Source organism: Lissotriton vulgaris, chromosome 2_1 (genome assembly GCF_964263255.1).
Source record: "Lissotriton vulgaris chromosome 2_1, aLisVul1.2, whole genome shotgun sequence".
Taxonomy (NCBI): domain Eukaryota; kingdom Metazoa; phylum Chordata; class Amphibia; order Caudata; family Salamandridae; genus Lissotriton; species Lissotriton vulgaris.
Window position 1 is genome coordinate 506,108,976 of NC_141687.1, and position 15,963 is coordinate 506,124,938.

A 15,963-nucleotide genomic window follows, 5' to 3' on the forward strand; every position below is an offset into this window, starting at 1 on the left:
TTCACATCACAGGGGGGCCTCCTCTTCTGTTCACCTATCTCCGAGATGGCTCCTTCCCCTCCATCACTGGAGCAAAAATCCTACAGGAGCATCACGACGAGAAGAGGAATACACCAGCCCTCTCCACAGATCACCTCTACAACGATTAGTGCAAGAGGTGGATAGATCACCTTCAGCCAGATGTAGGGACCGTACTGGCAGACCGCGAGCGCAGACCATCCAGTTCCCGTCAGAAGGTCTCCTACTTGGTCTTCCTCCTCCACTCGCTCCTCTAAAAGGGACTATTCACCCACTCTATCGGATAGCCCTCTATCAGAGTATCTCCAATAGATGATTTAAATACATACCAGGATGTGCTTCAAAGAGGAGCTAAAAAATGAACATTGAGATTTCAACTCCTCAGGTTGCAACAACAGTGATTTTTGAGACGTTACATCAAAGATCTGTGTCTTGACCGTTGCTCCCTCTGGTTCCTGGTCTTCTGGAACCAGTAATGGACATTTTCTTAACTCCGTCCACAATTAAAGCTGCACCGGCTAGAATTCAGAAGAAATACAAGCCGGCAGGAACAGACCCTGTATTCTTGAAATCCGATCTGCCTGAGACTGTCTGGAATTTCTCTGCCTAGATATCCAACTGCACTGACAAAGTAGCCCCCATTAAGACGGCCAATTCCAGCAGATACACCAAACCTGCCAGGTGGTACACACTAGAATAACAGACCATCAAACTCGAACTAAAGGAACTAGAAAGATGATGGCACTCCTAAAGGAATCACACAGACCTCACCACCTTCAAGTCAGACTTCAGCAAATACAACCAACGACTCAAAGAAGCAAAGAGAGACGCCTTAACTCACCGCATCGAGGCAAGCGCCAACCACACCAAAGAACTCTTCAGCATTGTTAGAGAGTTTTCCTCCCCTTCAGACACTGAGAACAGTCTTCCCTTCCCAAGAACTCTGCAACACTATAGCAACTACTTCTAGAACAAGATATCTGCCATCTTCTGCAACTTTGATCCACATCCCACAGACATGAACAACCTCCTGACACCGACAGACGCCACCGACAACCACAAGCTCACCGCTTGGAAGCCACTCACCATGGAGAACCAGAGGACCAGCGGACCCCTGCCCCATCACGTCTTCCACTTCGAAAACAAAGAAATCAGCAGTCCACTCACCACCATCCTCAATGCATCCATCACCACAGACACATTCCCCGACGGATGGAAACACGCAGAGGTCAGACCCCTCCTGAAGAAACTCTACACCAACCCCAGCAAACTAAAAAATGACTGCCCCATCTCGCTGCTCTCACTCCCACTGAACTCTCACGCAACCTCAGCATCATCCTGGACAGCAAACTCACCATGAAACTCCAGGTCAACACAGTTCACCTCTGCCTGCTTCCACATCCTCTGCATGCTTCACAAGATCTTCAGATGCATTCCCATCAACAGCAGGAAAACGGTTACTCAAACCCTCATCACCAGCTGGCTAGACTACAGAACACACTCTATGGAGGCACCACCACTTAACTCCTCAAGAGACTCCATACCATACAGAATGTAGCTGCTAGTCTCATCCTCCGCCTCCCCAATCTGACTTGCATCACCCCCTCACCTCAGGAACCTCCTCTGGCTCCCCGTCCAGAAGGGATGCGAGTTCAAGATGCTGACCCATGCCAACAAAGCCGTCCACAGCCAGGTTCCAGCTTACATCAACCACAGCCACCAGCCCGCTAGACGACTGCGCGCCGCCTCCCTTGCTCACGTTTCCCTCCTTTGTCGAAGCCATGCCTTTTCCTACCTCGCCGCTAAGTCCTGGAACAACCTCCCCTCCATCTATGACATCATCCTCACTCTTGGACTTCAAAAAGGGGCTCAAGACCTGGCTCTTCGACTCAAGAACTCAGTGCCTGGATACCCCCAGGGGTGAATAACCACACTCTGTAAGTACTGTCTGATTGGCATATTACAATCATGGAATGAAGATCGAGCGACAACTAGAACATCTAGATGACAGTCTGAGATAAAAGGTAAACTTCATCTGTAGCTATTCAATGTACAGGTCGTACATGCATTGTAATAACATTTATAAACCTAGAAGCAAACCCTTGAATGTACGGTCAACCAGAGCAATTTTCCAGACTATGCGTTATGTTTTTTCAGATTGTTTACTCATTGTTCAAGTTCAAGTTCAAAATATATGTTTATTATGACCTTAGTCATATTATTGATTCTTGCAATAATATGACAATATGTTGAACATTAAATGATACAAAATACTATTTAGGATGAGGTGATAACATTTTCAATGGTCCAATATTAGCTGTATGACCATGCTTGTTGGGCACTATTTGCATAGCGCTGGTGTATTTTTTTAACTAATGGCCAGATAGAGGGCATTACCATTTTCAACTCATGGTTTATAAAGGTCACAGCCAGTAAGGATTACTTTACTATTTAAGGAATAAAAAATAATTGATCTCAGTTGGGGCATGTGGAACATATATGTTTTCCCCACCACATCAATCATTATTTCAGTGAGACTATCCAGCACAAATACTGTTAGACCTGGCACCTTGGCATGGGTCTCCCTTCCATTTTTTTGCTATTGCCTCATGTGTTTTTTCTGGTGTTAGATGCTTTGGGCACTGTGCCACTGCTGTCCAGTGCCACACTGCAAGTGCTCCCTATTGTAAATTGATGTATTAGTGATCCCATGATTGGCTGGTTTGGTGTACCTGTCAGACCCTAGTACAGTGCACCAGGAGTGCCCAGGGCTGGTAATACAAATGCTGCTGGTGGGCTTGCAGCACTGGTTGTGCCACCCAAAGAAGCAGCCTGTAAAAGTGTGTTTCAGGTCTGCCATTGCAGGGCCTGTGTGCAGTCTGGTACTGCCATGTTGACTGGGCACGTGCACCCACTTGCCAGTCCCTAAAACTTCACTTTTCTTCATGTCAGACACCCCTATGGTAGGCCCAAGTGCAGGGTGCACCGTAAGTATAAGGTAGGACAAGCCCTGATGTGTGTGGCATATCCTAATAGGCAATTACAGCCATTTTAGTTTTTCACTATTGCAAGGCTACCTAGTCCCCATAGGCCAGAATGGGCAGCTTGATTATTACATTTTATAATCCTAACTGACTCAGGGAACCAGGTAGAAATTCGAGTTTAGTATGCCTGAACTCAGAATGATAAAATACATCTTTTAGTGAAGTTGGTTGTAACATTCTGTGTTTGAAAATATGACTTTCAGAAAGCAGTTTATTTTCTTGTCTAACCATCCAAGCCTGCCTCTGCTAGGTTGTGTATTCCTTGTCTGAAGTTTGAGTGACAGGGGCTGGGGGATTCCTGGAGACAGGGTGAGTCAGCCCAGGGCTGAATAGAGAGATCTACATGTAGATGGGTGGGAGGAGTTGCACCTGGGAGTCCACAATGCTGGCTCCACCTCCTATGGTGTGTCTGATGTCTCTGCCCTGCATTGTGAACGGAAAGAAGGAGTCATGTAAACAGAGAGCTCCAGGACTGACCAGAACTGGTTTAGACTAGGCAAAGGCCTCTCTGCCTCCAGAGAACAAAGAGAAACTGTGTATAAAGAGGGGACCCAAACACCAGAACATTAGATCACTTTTGGACAACAAGAAGAGACCGAAGAGGAGTCGAACAAGAGAAACTAAGTTGAAGTGCTCCTTGGGGGATTGGCCTGCAGTGGTTGCCTGACTGCCAAAGGAAGGAGAAAGGGACTTTGTGTACTTTCATCAACTTGTAAGGATCTTCAAGGGCTTGAGAGAAGAGCTTGCCTCTTGTTGAAGTCTCAGGGACAACAGACTTCAACCAACAGCTCCCCAACAGTTTCTTGGAAGTGCCTGCAGCTGTTTTGGGCATTCTGAGGGACTGCATGTCGCAAGGAGCTGGAAGCGCAACTCACGAAGAAGAAGCTCGTCGCGGCCGCTGCTGTCGCATCACTGAACAAGGATGTCACCGCTGAAGCTGTTGCATTGCACCACATCACAAGAATCATCTTGCAACATCGAAGAAGCGTGTCTCCGCTGCTGTCGCATCACTGAGCAAGGGTGTCGCCGCTGTAGCTGTTGCATTGCACCGCAGAAGCGCCTCGCATCCACGGAGTAGCATGCCGCCGTCACAGCCGCTGTTGTCCCATCACTGAACAAGGATGTCGCAGCTGCAGCTGTTGCATTGAGCTAAAGCATCTCGCATCGTTGGAGAATAGTGTTGCCGCCAAAGCCGCTGTCGTCGCATCACTGAACAAGGGTGTTGCCACTGCAGCTGTCGCATCGAGTCAAGACATCCCGCAACATCGGAGAAGCGTGTTGCATCAAGAAGACAACACCATCTTTGCTTCATCGCACCGGATCTTCATCGCATCACGGCGTTGCTAGCCGCACCGCCACGGAAGCGCAGTGAGAAACCTACGCATCACCGTTCCTGCGAGCCAGGAACCAAAGCACCACCTTCCCACCTTCCCTACAACCCTTTCGTTGTATAGCGTTAGGCATCCAAAGGTACATTGACTCAAAGTGTTGCATTTTAAGATCTAAAGAGAACTAACACTAGTTACACCTTATGACCATTGGTATAAGGGATAAAGATCAGAGTAGCCTAAAAAAACTCTATGTTTTTGTTGGAAGAAGGTGCGGTATATCTGGTTCGTCCGCCCCACATTAGAGTTGTGGCAGTTATCATTGGATACTCCGAAGTGAATGTGCCAGCCTCACCCGAGGCACCTCTGGTCTAGGGTGCAGTGTCCAGAGATTTGAAGTGAAAAAAGGTGCAAAATGAAATGTGCAAAATAGGAAGAAAATAGTTAAAAGGGGAAAAAACAGCCCGAAGGTTCTTTAATGGGGGTTGTTTCTACCACATTTAAAAATTGGGTGGTACGATGTTAGACCGAGTTACTAGGTCTGATAGTATAATTTCATAAAATACGTCGACATGTTTCAGCTCCGTTAGGCCAGAAAGGGTCTGCGGAGCTTTCGTCAGGACTCACAAAACATAGAAATATATAGTACTTACACTATTTGTGTAGTCTTATTTGGCGTACAAAACACTCTTATTTTGGTTACACAATTGGGGAAATTTTCCTTCTTAATCTGAAATGAGACGAAAATAATGCCCATATATAACATGCACACACACACCTTATTTCATTAAGGTATTACATTTGTCTATAATTTGGTTTAAGTAACATTTTTCTATACCAAAAGACACGTTTTAATTTACATGTGGGCAAAGGAGAGTGGGGATGATAAACCTGGGTTATCACTAAGGTTAAATAGGATTTCAAAAGGCAGGAACTAGTAACACACACTCGGGTTTTTTTATTATTACATAGTCTTTGTCAGAGTTGCATCGTAGCGCTAATCATTATAGCGGGGAGGGAGTGGGCTAGCGCTGTAAGCAGTGCGTAGCTATTTAGTTAAAGCGCTGCATGGTTGGTACGTCGCGCTTATCGATATGGCGGACAAGGCATTTTTACATTTAATTAGAACGCTGTAAACAGTGCATTGCTGGTATGTTAGAAAGACGAGTTCGCCTACCTGTAGCCAAAAAGAGCTCTGCTTTTCCGGGGTATCGCTTAGTAAACAGTGAGGAGCTCAGAGCTGTTTAAAAAGGGGGGGAGGGGAGGGGAACTCCGTTAGTTAAAAAGAGAGAGTGGCTTGTCTTACCGGAGGTCTTGTTTTTGCCGGCGCCATTACCCGCGTGTATGGAGAATTCCGCCTTGTGCTGACTCTGCCCCGGGGTGTGGCTTGGCTTGGGAGCACTGAGATTTTTAAGCTGCCTAGAACGTCACATCGGACGTGTCAAATGCTGCGTTTTTTTTGGGTTTCAGTGTATAGCGTCTCTGATAGCTTTATTGAACCACAAGGCTGTATTTTCATTGTAGGCTGTTTTTTGATACCTCAGGTTTTTTAATAGGGTAGTGGCCAGTTACAGGATTCATAGTAACATCAAGGTCAACTGGCCAAAGCCGAGGTTTGCCAATCGCAGGACAAAGAACATCAAAGACGTCCTTGTCCATACCCGCCCCTTGAAAAAACAACTGCAATCCATCACGAGAGATGTTACTATGAATCCTGTAACTGGCCACTACCCTTGTGGGTCCTGCGTAGCCTGTAAAACCACTACAGTATCAAAAACATTACAGCTAACGGAGACACTGGTATGGACACAACGTCAGCATACGAACTGTAATTCATCACACGTCATATATATGATCACCTGCAAGTGCAATAAAAAATACATTGGTATGACTTGCCGCAAAATAAAGCTAAGGATCGGCGAGCATAAAAGTAACATTCGACTAAAGAAAAACACCACAAGACTTTGTGCACACTTCATTGAGATGGGTCACTCGTGTGAAGAACTCCACTGGACAGTACTTGAAATGCTCACTGATAAAAGCGCCAATTGCGAGCGCCGTCTGTTCTTCGAAAAAGAACAAAGGTGGGTGGACCGCCTCAAAACTTGCGAACAGGGATTGAACGATGCTATTCCCTGGCACCGATTTGCCTATTAAAAAACCTGAGGTATCAAAAAACAGCCTACAATGAAAATACAGCCTTGTGGTTCAATAAAGCTATCAGAGACGCTATACACTGAAACCCAAAAAAAACGCAGCATTTGACACGTCCGATGTGACGTTCTAGGCAGCTTAAAAATCTCAGTGCTCCCAAGCCAAGCCACACCCCGGGGCAGAGTCAGCACAAGGCGGAATTCTCCATACACGCGGGTAATGGCGCCGGCAAAAACAAGACCTCCGGTAAGACAAGCCACTCTCTCTTTTTAACTAACGGAGTTCCCCTCCCCTCCCCTCCCCCCTTTTTAAACAGCTCTGAGCTCCTCACTGTTTACTAAGCGATACCCCGGAAAAGCAGAGCTCTTTTTGGCTACAGGTAGGCGAACTCGTCTTTCTAACATACCAGCAATGCACTGTTTACAGCGTTCTAATTAAATGTAAAAATGCCTTGTCCGCCATATCGATAAGCGCGACGTACCAACCATGCAGCGCTTTAACTAAATAGCTACGCACTGCTTACAGCGCTAGCCCACTCCCTCCCCGCTATAATGATTAGCGCTACGATGCAACTCTGACAAAGACTATGTAATAATAAAAAAACCCGAGTGTGTGTTACTAGTTCCTGCCTTTTGAAATCCTATTTAACCTTAGTGATAACCCAGGTTTATCATCCCCACTCTCCTTTGCCTTCATGTAAATTAAAACGTGTCTTTTGGTATAGAAAAATGTTACTTAAACCAAATTATAGACAAATGTAATACCTTAATGAAATAAGGTGTGTGTGTGCATGTTATATATGGGCATTATTTTCGTCTCATTTCAGATTAAGAAGGAAAATTTCCCCAATTGTGTAACCAAAATAAGAGTGTTTTGTACGCCAAATAAGACTACACAAATAGTGTAAGTACTATATATTTCTATGTTTTGTGAGTCCTGACGAAAGCTCCGCAGACCCTTTCTGGCCTAACGGAGCTGAAACATGTCGACGTATTTTATGAAATTATACTATCAGACCTAGTAACTCGGTCTAACATCGTACCACCCAATTTTTAAATGTGGTAGAAACAACCCCCATTAAAGAACCTTCGGGCTGTTTTTTCCCCTTTTAACTATTTTCTTCCTATTTTGCACATTTCATTTTGCACCTTTTTTCACTTCAAATCTCTGGACACTGCACCCTAGACCAGAGGTGCCTCGGGTGAGGCTGGCACATTCACTTCGGAGTATCCAATGATAACTGCCACAACTCTAATGTGGGGCGGACGAACCAGATATACCGCACCTTCTTCCAACAAAAACATAGAGTTTTTTGAGGCTACTCTGATCTTTACCCCTTATACCAATGGTCATAAGGTGTAACTAGTGTCCGTTTCTATTTTTGATAACTAGCAATTAACCTTGGGGAACGAAACGGAGACCTCGATCCCTTATCCCTCTTTTTGATTATTTACTAAAGAGAACTAAGCCAATTCTACCATTTAAGTACAGTATTGTGGATTTTTTTCGTTTTTGGTCTTGTGTTAAATATATATAAAGAATACTTATTTTTAATATACAACTGTGTGGTGTCCATCTGTACTGTTGTCACTGGATTACTGTATGTGTTCACAAATGCTTTACACACTGCCTCTAAGATAAGCCTGTCTGCTCGTGCCAAGCTACCAAGGGGGTGAGCAGGGGTTATTTTAGGAGTGTTCTCCCTTACCCTGACTAGACCCAAGGGTCCCTATTTGTCACAGGTACCTACCTATGCCAACTAGAGACCCCCAAATCTAATAAATACCAAGTGTCATCTGCTGATCGACTATATGCAGACTCCCATCATTTTAATTTCAGCGCCTTAACCTTCGCTCTCATTCTTATAAAGACCAATAGACCTTCTCAGGTGTACCGTTATTAGGTAATAACCACCTTTTATTAATCCAGGACTTTACCTCCTGCAAGCAGGCTTGCAGTGAGTCCTGATCCCAGGAATTCTCCTCCACCCTCATGAGCAACTGGTCTGCTGCATTCATATTATGGATCAACAACTCATATGAGTTATAATCAACATGTACACCTCCATCTTCTGATGTCTTAGGCAGATTATCCACCACATCCCCTAAGGCAGTTTCGCTTCTGGGACCAGTTGGAAAACTCAACTTTCTAGTAGTTAGAATGTTATAGTTATTAATATGTTCATAAAGTTTCATGCTGCTCAGTTACTCATTAAACTTGTCAATAACTGTAAGCCCTGCAATGGGGTGAGAGGTCTGACACATTCAGGTTGTTTTCTTCTTTTTTCCAAGTGGTGTGAACACCTAGGGCCACATTACGATGGTGGGCGGACTTAGTCCGCCCGCCACCATTACGGAAAACGGGACCGACCACCAGAGGTGCGGCAGTCCCGCGGGGGCAATCATGATACGACCGCAACCCTGGCGGTCGCATCCCGCATCTTTTGCATTGCGGCGGGCGGTGCTGCAAGCAGCACCCGCCGAAATGTAAAAGTGGCATGTTGTGCATTGACATGCACAACGTGACAGGCACCGCGCAGTGCCTGCCACCTTATGCATGCCAATGTAGGAGGGGTACCATGGGTACCCCACAAGTGCACCCCCACCCCCCAACATCCTGCGGGCCCGCAACGGTCCCCCAATGCAAAAGAACGTAGGCCTTTCCATGGCTGCATCGCCGCCATAGAAAGGCCCTAATCCGCCCACATCATAATATAGCGGGCGGTGCCTGCGAGGCATCACCACCATATTTTGGACCAGGACCGCACGGCAGGCAATCGTAATGATTGCCTGCCTGCGGTAAAGCGGAGGACGGTCTTTTCGTCCGCCGCTGTACCCCCCATTGTAATATGGTGGGGGTATTGAAGGACGGGGAAAGATGTTGGGCGGATCGCCACCGCCGGTCGGGCGGTGCCGATCTGCCCGACATCATAATGGCCCCCCTAGTGTTCAACGATTATGGGGCAATTCTGTCAGTAATTTATGAATTAACAACAGAGCTGATACATTGCTCCAGCATCGGATTCATCCCGAGTGTGGTCGAACCCTAGTTAAGTTTCTTTAAGTATATCATGGCAATAGCAAAGCTTAAAATGACAGGAAAGACAGTTCAATTGCACAGCATTACAGGTTTAAGAGTTAGGTTTGAAAGGGTTAGACGCCTTCAGTTTTGCAATTCCTATTGAGACAACGCCTCTTCTTTGATAATGAATCGGGGATTGCGAGTGAGAGAGACCTGCTCAAGGCAAATGGGCGAGGCATGTGGATTCCAGCTTGACTCAGCATCCATAGGAATTATTCCAAACTGTTGTAACACTATAAGTATAGTTTAGGAACCAGTTTCACCTCCTCTGTACTCTGTGTTGTTCCTCCAGTCACTTAAGTCAATTTCTGCCGTTCCTGCAATGACAAGCTCCAGTTCTCTTGCATCAAACACCGACACCAGTCTTGCATCCACGACCTGTGAAAGGGGAGAAGCCATAAACAATGATTACTCATGTAGTGTAGTTTTCAATACTTACACATATTTATGTTAATGAGTGCTGGTAAGCCCATCAAGCCACTAATTCCCCTTCTTTCTTGTAGTTCTTATATCATGCTATTTCTCCAGCTCCCTGTGCACAATTATACTACAAAAACGCCCCTTTTCTTGTCTCCATACGAATCCCTCACTGATTTTGATGACATCCCTCCTACTGGAAGAGCATTTCATGACTGCGCAAGAAAAACTGTAAAGAAAAAAGTTCCGGTAATCTTGAACCTACCCCGATGAATTCCCAAAGTCAGGAATGCAATTTGAACTTAATAAGAAATAATTAACATTGAACAACACTTAAGATTTTAGAACAAGATTACTGTGACATTAGACACAAATATAAAAGCATTTAAAGTTAACAATCAATGCAGGCTGTGTTTATGCAAACTAGCAACATGAAGGAAGGACCAATAGACCGCCCATTTAAAATTAAAGTTCTCTAGATAACAGAGAAAGGATGTGGCCGAAGGGCTAGAGCTGCGACGTCGAACCTGGGGAACTATGTTTGAGTCTCGGCAGGGAGTGATTCTGAGCAAATCACTTAGGGGCCCATGCATCAAGCATTTTACCGATCGCAAAAGGGCCGATTCGCATATTCAGCCCGTTTGGGACTTGAAAAATGCCTTTCCTGATGCATGTACCTTTTTGCATTCGCAAAATAGGTGTTCACAATTTTGTGCGATTACCTAAATTGCAAATGAATTTAGGGAATCACAATTTGCGATTCCCTATTTGAGATGCCTGTAGCATTTCCTAAATGTGACTGTGTATTTAGGAAACGTTCATTACCATCAACGTGAACTTAATGGTAATTTGTGAATGCATTGGAAGATGCCAAAAAAAATAATTTTTTCAATGCGCTATGTAGCGCACACATGCCCTTTGGGCATGTGTGTTACACATTAGCATACTTACCTTTTTTGGGGGTGCCTCAGGGGGGCCTTAAGCCCCCAGGCACCCTTGGATTTGCATTCACAAATTGCGATGACCAATTTGGTAATCACAAATTGCGAATGCATTCCCATTCATTCATATTATGAATAGGAATGCATTCCCTAATAGCGATTCGCAATTTGTGAATCGCTATTAGGGAATGTTAAGGATTCGCAAGATTAATTGTGAATCCTTTATGCATAGGCATTTGCGATTACCAAACAGCAATTACTTAAAATTCGCAATTTGGTAATCGCAAATGATTACCTTGATGCATGTGCTCCTTAATCTCCCCGTGCCTAACAAAATGATTGTGTCTGTCTGTAACGCAACTGGTGCTCATGTGAAGCGCTCTGATAAATTCAGATCGAGTTTGCTCTATATAAAAACTCCAAAAAATAAACATCTTAGGCCCACTTTCACTTTGGTAGGTTCCTATGCAAAATAAAACGTTTCTTCGAAAAACCACGTATTTGGCAATTTGTAAATATGGAAAGATTTTTCAAATTTGCAACTAATCAGAGAGCATACTGAATCTTCACATTTTTTAATTTGCAACATTCCCATTATTAAATATTTGCCTTTTGTAAGACACCGAGATCTTTAAATATTCGGCTTGCACGCAGAATAAAAAAAACTTCATCAATGGATTGACTCTTAATGTTATGAATTGACAAAATACCATTCTTGTAGGGAGCTATCAGAGCAACAAATGAAATGTCGGTGTACAACCGTCCTTATGCAGAGTGGTGCTATACATATGGTGTATTGCATGCCCTGATTTCTTTGTCCCTGGTGTCTATTTTGTGCTGATGTAACACAAAAGACCTAGTCAAAAGTGCAACAACGTCTCTGAGAACCTCCCCACTATCTGACCAAACTCTCTTCTTTACACACAATATGTGTATAAGATATATCCTCCCTCCCTGCCTGTTTTCTCCATCCTGGGTGTGTGTTGGAGCTGTGCGCCGAGCTCAACATCTTTTGCCACATTTAGGGGTCGATTAGGATCGCGGACCCAGGAGGGAACCTCCGCATGGCATGCGGAGTTCCCTCCTGTGCAATTAGGATGTGACCGCCACCCTGGCGGTCACATCCTCTATTTTTAACATTGCCGCGGGTGCAGCTTCAAGCTGCACCCGCGGCAATGCTAAAAATGCACGCATTGCATTGGCATGCAGAAAGAGGCAGGAACCGCGCGGTGCCTGACGCTTTCTGCATGCAAATGCAGGGGGGTACCATAGGTACCCACCATGTGCACCCCCCAACCCTTCTTCACCTAGGGGGCCCGCAACGGGCCCCCGCAGTGAAGTTCCGTATGCTTTTCCACGGCGGAAAACCCGCCGCGGAAAAGCATAACTCACTGGCCATCCTAATATGGTGGACGGTGTGTGGAAGACACCGTCACCATATTAGAGCTTTTCCGCCGCGGTTGTAATCCGACCGCGGCGGAAAAGCTGCGGACGGAAACCAGGACCCACCAGCCATCCTAATGTGGCAGTGGGTCTTTGGTCAGTCCGCTGCGGTTTTTCCGCATCCTCGGGGCCGGCGGTGGCTTCCGCCGGCCCCGAGGATGCGGAAAAACCGCAATCGTAATGACCCCCTTAGTATGTCAATCCCAGCCATAAAATTGATCTCCATTTTCTATCTTTCTTGTTACGTCATTTATCCATACCTCAAACCTTCTGTACAATCACACAGCTGCAGATTATTTCACAGCAGCTATGCATTATTGGTCTGTCTTTTGCCTTCATTCTCAATCCCTTGACTCTATTTACACAGTGATACGCCCATCTCAATGAAGGGTGTAACGGTCTAGTTGTTGGTAGCTCCGGCCTCGGTCGGAACTACGTACACCAAATGTATCACCTTCTGGCCAGGCGTGGCCAGAAGGCTATAAATAAAAGGTCGGAAGTCGCACTGGGTTTCCGGTCCGACACAGCATCCAGAGTGTCGACTCGTTTCTTGTCCAGTGTTCCATGTGCATCTACACCAATATATATATGCGTGTGCACCCACCCCTTTACACTGGCGACGAGGGTGGTCGCAATCAGCAACTGTGCTAAGAGAACTGGTGAGCACGTGCGCCGAAGATGATCATAATAAGGAAGTGACAGCACAGATCATTCAAGGGTGCCGGAACAAAACTCTAAGAACACTAATACTACGCCAACCCAACATCACGCTCGACGAGATTCTCATGCTCGCACGGTCACACGAGCTATCTGATGTCCGGTCGACAGCAATGGAAGCCGCCATGACCACTCAAGCGGAAGCAAGTGCAGTTGTGAAGACTGAAAGAGTCGACGCCGTCCGCACTTCTGGCAGAGGCGGAAGGGGAAGATGGCCGACCAGAACCCAGAGACGAGCATCCTGTGGATACTGTGGGCGTGATGAACATAGTCAGGATGGGTGCCCTGCAAGAGGAAAGACATGTTCGAAATGCGGAACACCAAACCACTTTGCCAGCGTGTGCAGAGGTGGCTTCCGCAGAAGAAACACAGCGGGGAGACGGACCGTAACAGGTGCAGTCAGGCAGCTAAGTCTGGAAGAAACTCAAGAATCAAGATCCGTGACAGCAAGACAACATCGCCATGCACGATTAGATTACTCCTCCACTGACGATGAAGGAGAATGCTACTTTGTATCGTTCACGAAAGACCTGAAAAGAAAGCGAAGACCCCAACCAAACTGCCAAATTCAAATTGACGGGTCTGAAATCACAGGGGTCATAGACACCGGGGCAACAGTGAATGTGATGGGTATACAGCACTACAAAAGCCTTAACCCGAGACCGCAGCTGACGCCTTCTAAGATCAAGATAATGACATACGGCAGCCAGACTCCACTTCCTCTGCGTGGCAAGATGCAGGTGCAGGTTAAAGCAGAAGACCGTGAAGTAACAACCACATTTCACGTAATCAACAAGGAAGCAGACCTGCTAGTGGGGAGCCACACTGCAGAGGACCTCAACTTAGTAGCGTTCGCTAACGCAGTCAAGACACTCCAAACGGAAGACATACTACAGCTGTTCCCGTCACTGTTCAAAGGTTTGGGCACAATTAAACGTCAGCCAATCAAACTACACATTAATAAAGCCGTTCAGCCAATTGCCCTGAAACACCGGAGAATTCCGTTTCACCTTCGGGCAGCCGTCGAGCAAGAACTGACACAACTTGAAAAACAAGGAGTCATAGAAAAAGTCACTGGACCAACGCCGTGGGTGTCACCCATGGTGATAGCCGAGAAACCCCGTCAGCCAGGAAAGATCCGCATTTGCATAGACATGCGCATGCCCAACAAGGCTATAAAGAGAGAAAGACATATAACACCTACCGTAGATGACATACTCACAGATCTGAACGGAGCCCAATGGTTCTCTAAACTAGACCTCAACCCTGGTTACCACCAGCTCCGATTAGCCTAAGAGAGCAGGTACATAACGACGTTCTCGACTCACCTCGGTCTCAGAAGATATAAGAGACTAAACTTCGGGATATCCTCAGCGGCAGAAATCTTTCAAAACACAATTCGAGAAATGTTATCTGGCCTACAAGGAGTGATAAATGTAAGCAACGATATCCTGATACATTCTAAGACCAGTGAGGAACATCACCAGCGTCTGAGATCAACACTCAAGAGACTAGCTGAACACGGAGTAACATTAAACAAGGAGAAATGCTAATTCTTTCAGAAATCGATAGAATTCTTCGGCTACGTATTCAATTCTGACGGAGTTCAAGTTGATCCCAGGAAGTCACAAGCCATAAAACATGCCTCAGCACCGACCACTGCCTCAGAAGTGAGAAGCTTCCTGGGCATGGCCCAATACTGTACCAGGTTCATACCGAACTTAAGAACCATTGCTGAACCACTCTGCCACCTAACGAAGAAAGAGAGCCAGTGGAAGTGGACGGAAGATGAAGAAGACGCATTCAATAAAATCAAGAACGCCCTCTTAGATGGAACGACCATGGCCTACTTCAATACGACCAGACCCACCGAAATACTGGTCGATGCCAGCCCCGTTGGACTAGGAGCACTCCTCACCCAGGAAACGGAACCAGGAGTATGGGCGCCGCTGGCATTCGCGAGCAAGGCCCTCACCGCCACTGAGGCGAGGTATTCTCAAATCGAGAGGGAAGCATTAGCAGTAAAATGGGTATGCAACCACTTCCATCTCTACATAACAGGACACCCCTTCAGAATGGTCACTGATCATCAACCACTGATTCCTCTATTCAAAGGCACCGCCCCTCATTCGCCTCCACGGATCGAAAGATGGGCGATCCAAATCCAACAGTACCAAATGGATCTCGTGTACAGGCCAGGAGCTAAGAAACCGGCATTGACAGCTCAACGCGAAGGCGAAGAAGTGACAAGAAACGTGTCGTGGTTTAAGCGAATACCAACGACACCTGCAAACACAGAGTGCCAGGCAGGTACACCGGAAAGGCAAGACGCCAGTAGTGAGCCAACAGGTGCTACTTTGAGCAACTCACCGTCCACCCTGTCCGCTGGGATCACCGAACCGCTGATGCCATCCGCGAGGTTTTACCCCGAGGACACTCCGGTAAGAGGGAGAAGACCATACAGTCTCCGACCAAATCCCAGGCCCAGTCAAAGACTTGCTGATTTTATGTGCTAATACAATTTGTTTTGAAGGACTAATTTGGGAAGGGGTGTAACGGTCTAGTTGTTGGTAGCTCCGGCCTCGGCCGGAACTACATACACCAAATGTATCACCTTCTGGCCAGGCGTGGCCAGAAGGCTATAAATAAAAGGTCGGAAGTCGCACGGGGTTTCCGGTCCGACACAGCATCCAGAGTGTCGACTCGTTTCTTGTCCAGTGTTCCATGTGCATCTACACCAATATATATATGCGTCTGCGCTCACCCCTTTACAAAGTCTACTTAAATATTTGGCACTATGAACCTGCATTCTAATAGACC

At 46.2% G+C, this 15,963-nt stretch overlaps 1 protein-coding gene across 4 annotated transcripts in view; it reads right to left on the reverse strand.

The window, feature by feature from the left end:
* HECW2 (HECT, C2 and WW domain containing E3 ubiquitin protein ligase 2) overlaps positions 1-15,963 on the reverse strand; it is a 1,269,905-nt gene that overhangs the window by 35,676 nt on the left and 1,218,266 nt on the right. For all 4 annotated transcript variants that reach the window (XM_086955408.1, XM_086955407.1, XM_086955409.1 and 1 more), the window contains one exon: positions 9,889-10,003. In XM_086955408.1, the coding sequence (XP_086811534.1) occupies positions 9,889-10,003 (115 nt within the window). The remainder of the gene's footprint in view (positions 1-9,888; positions 10,004-15,963) is intronic.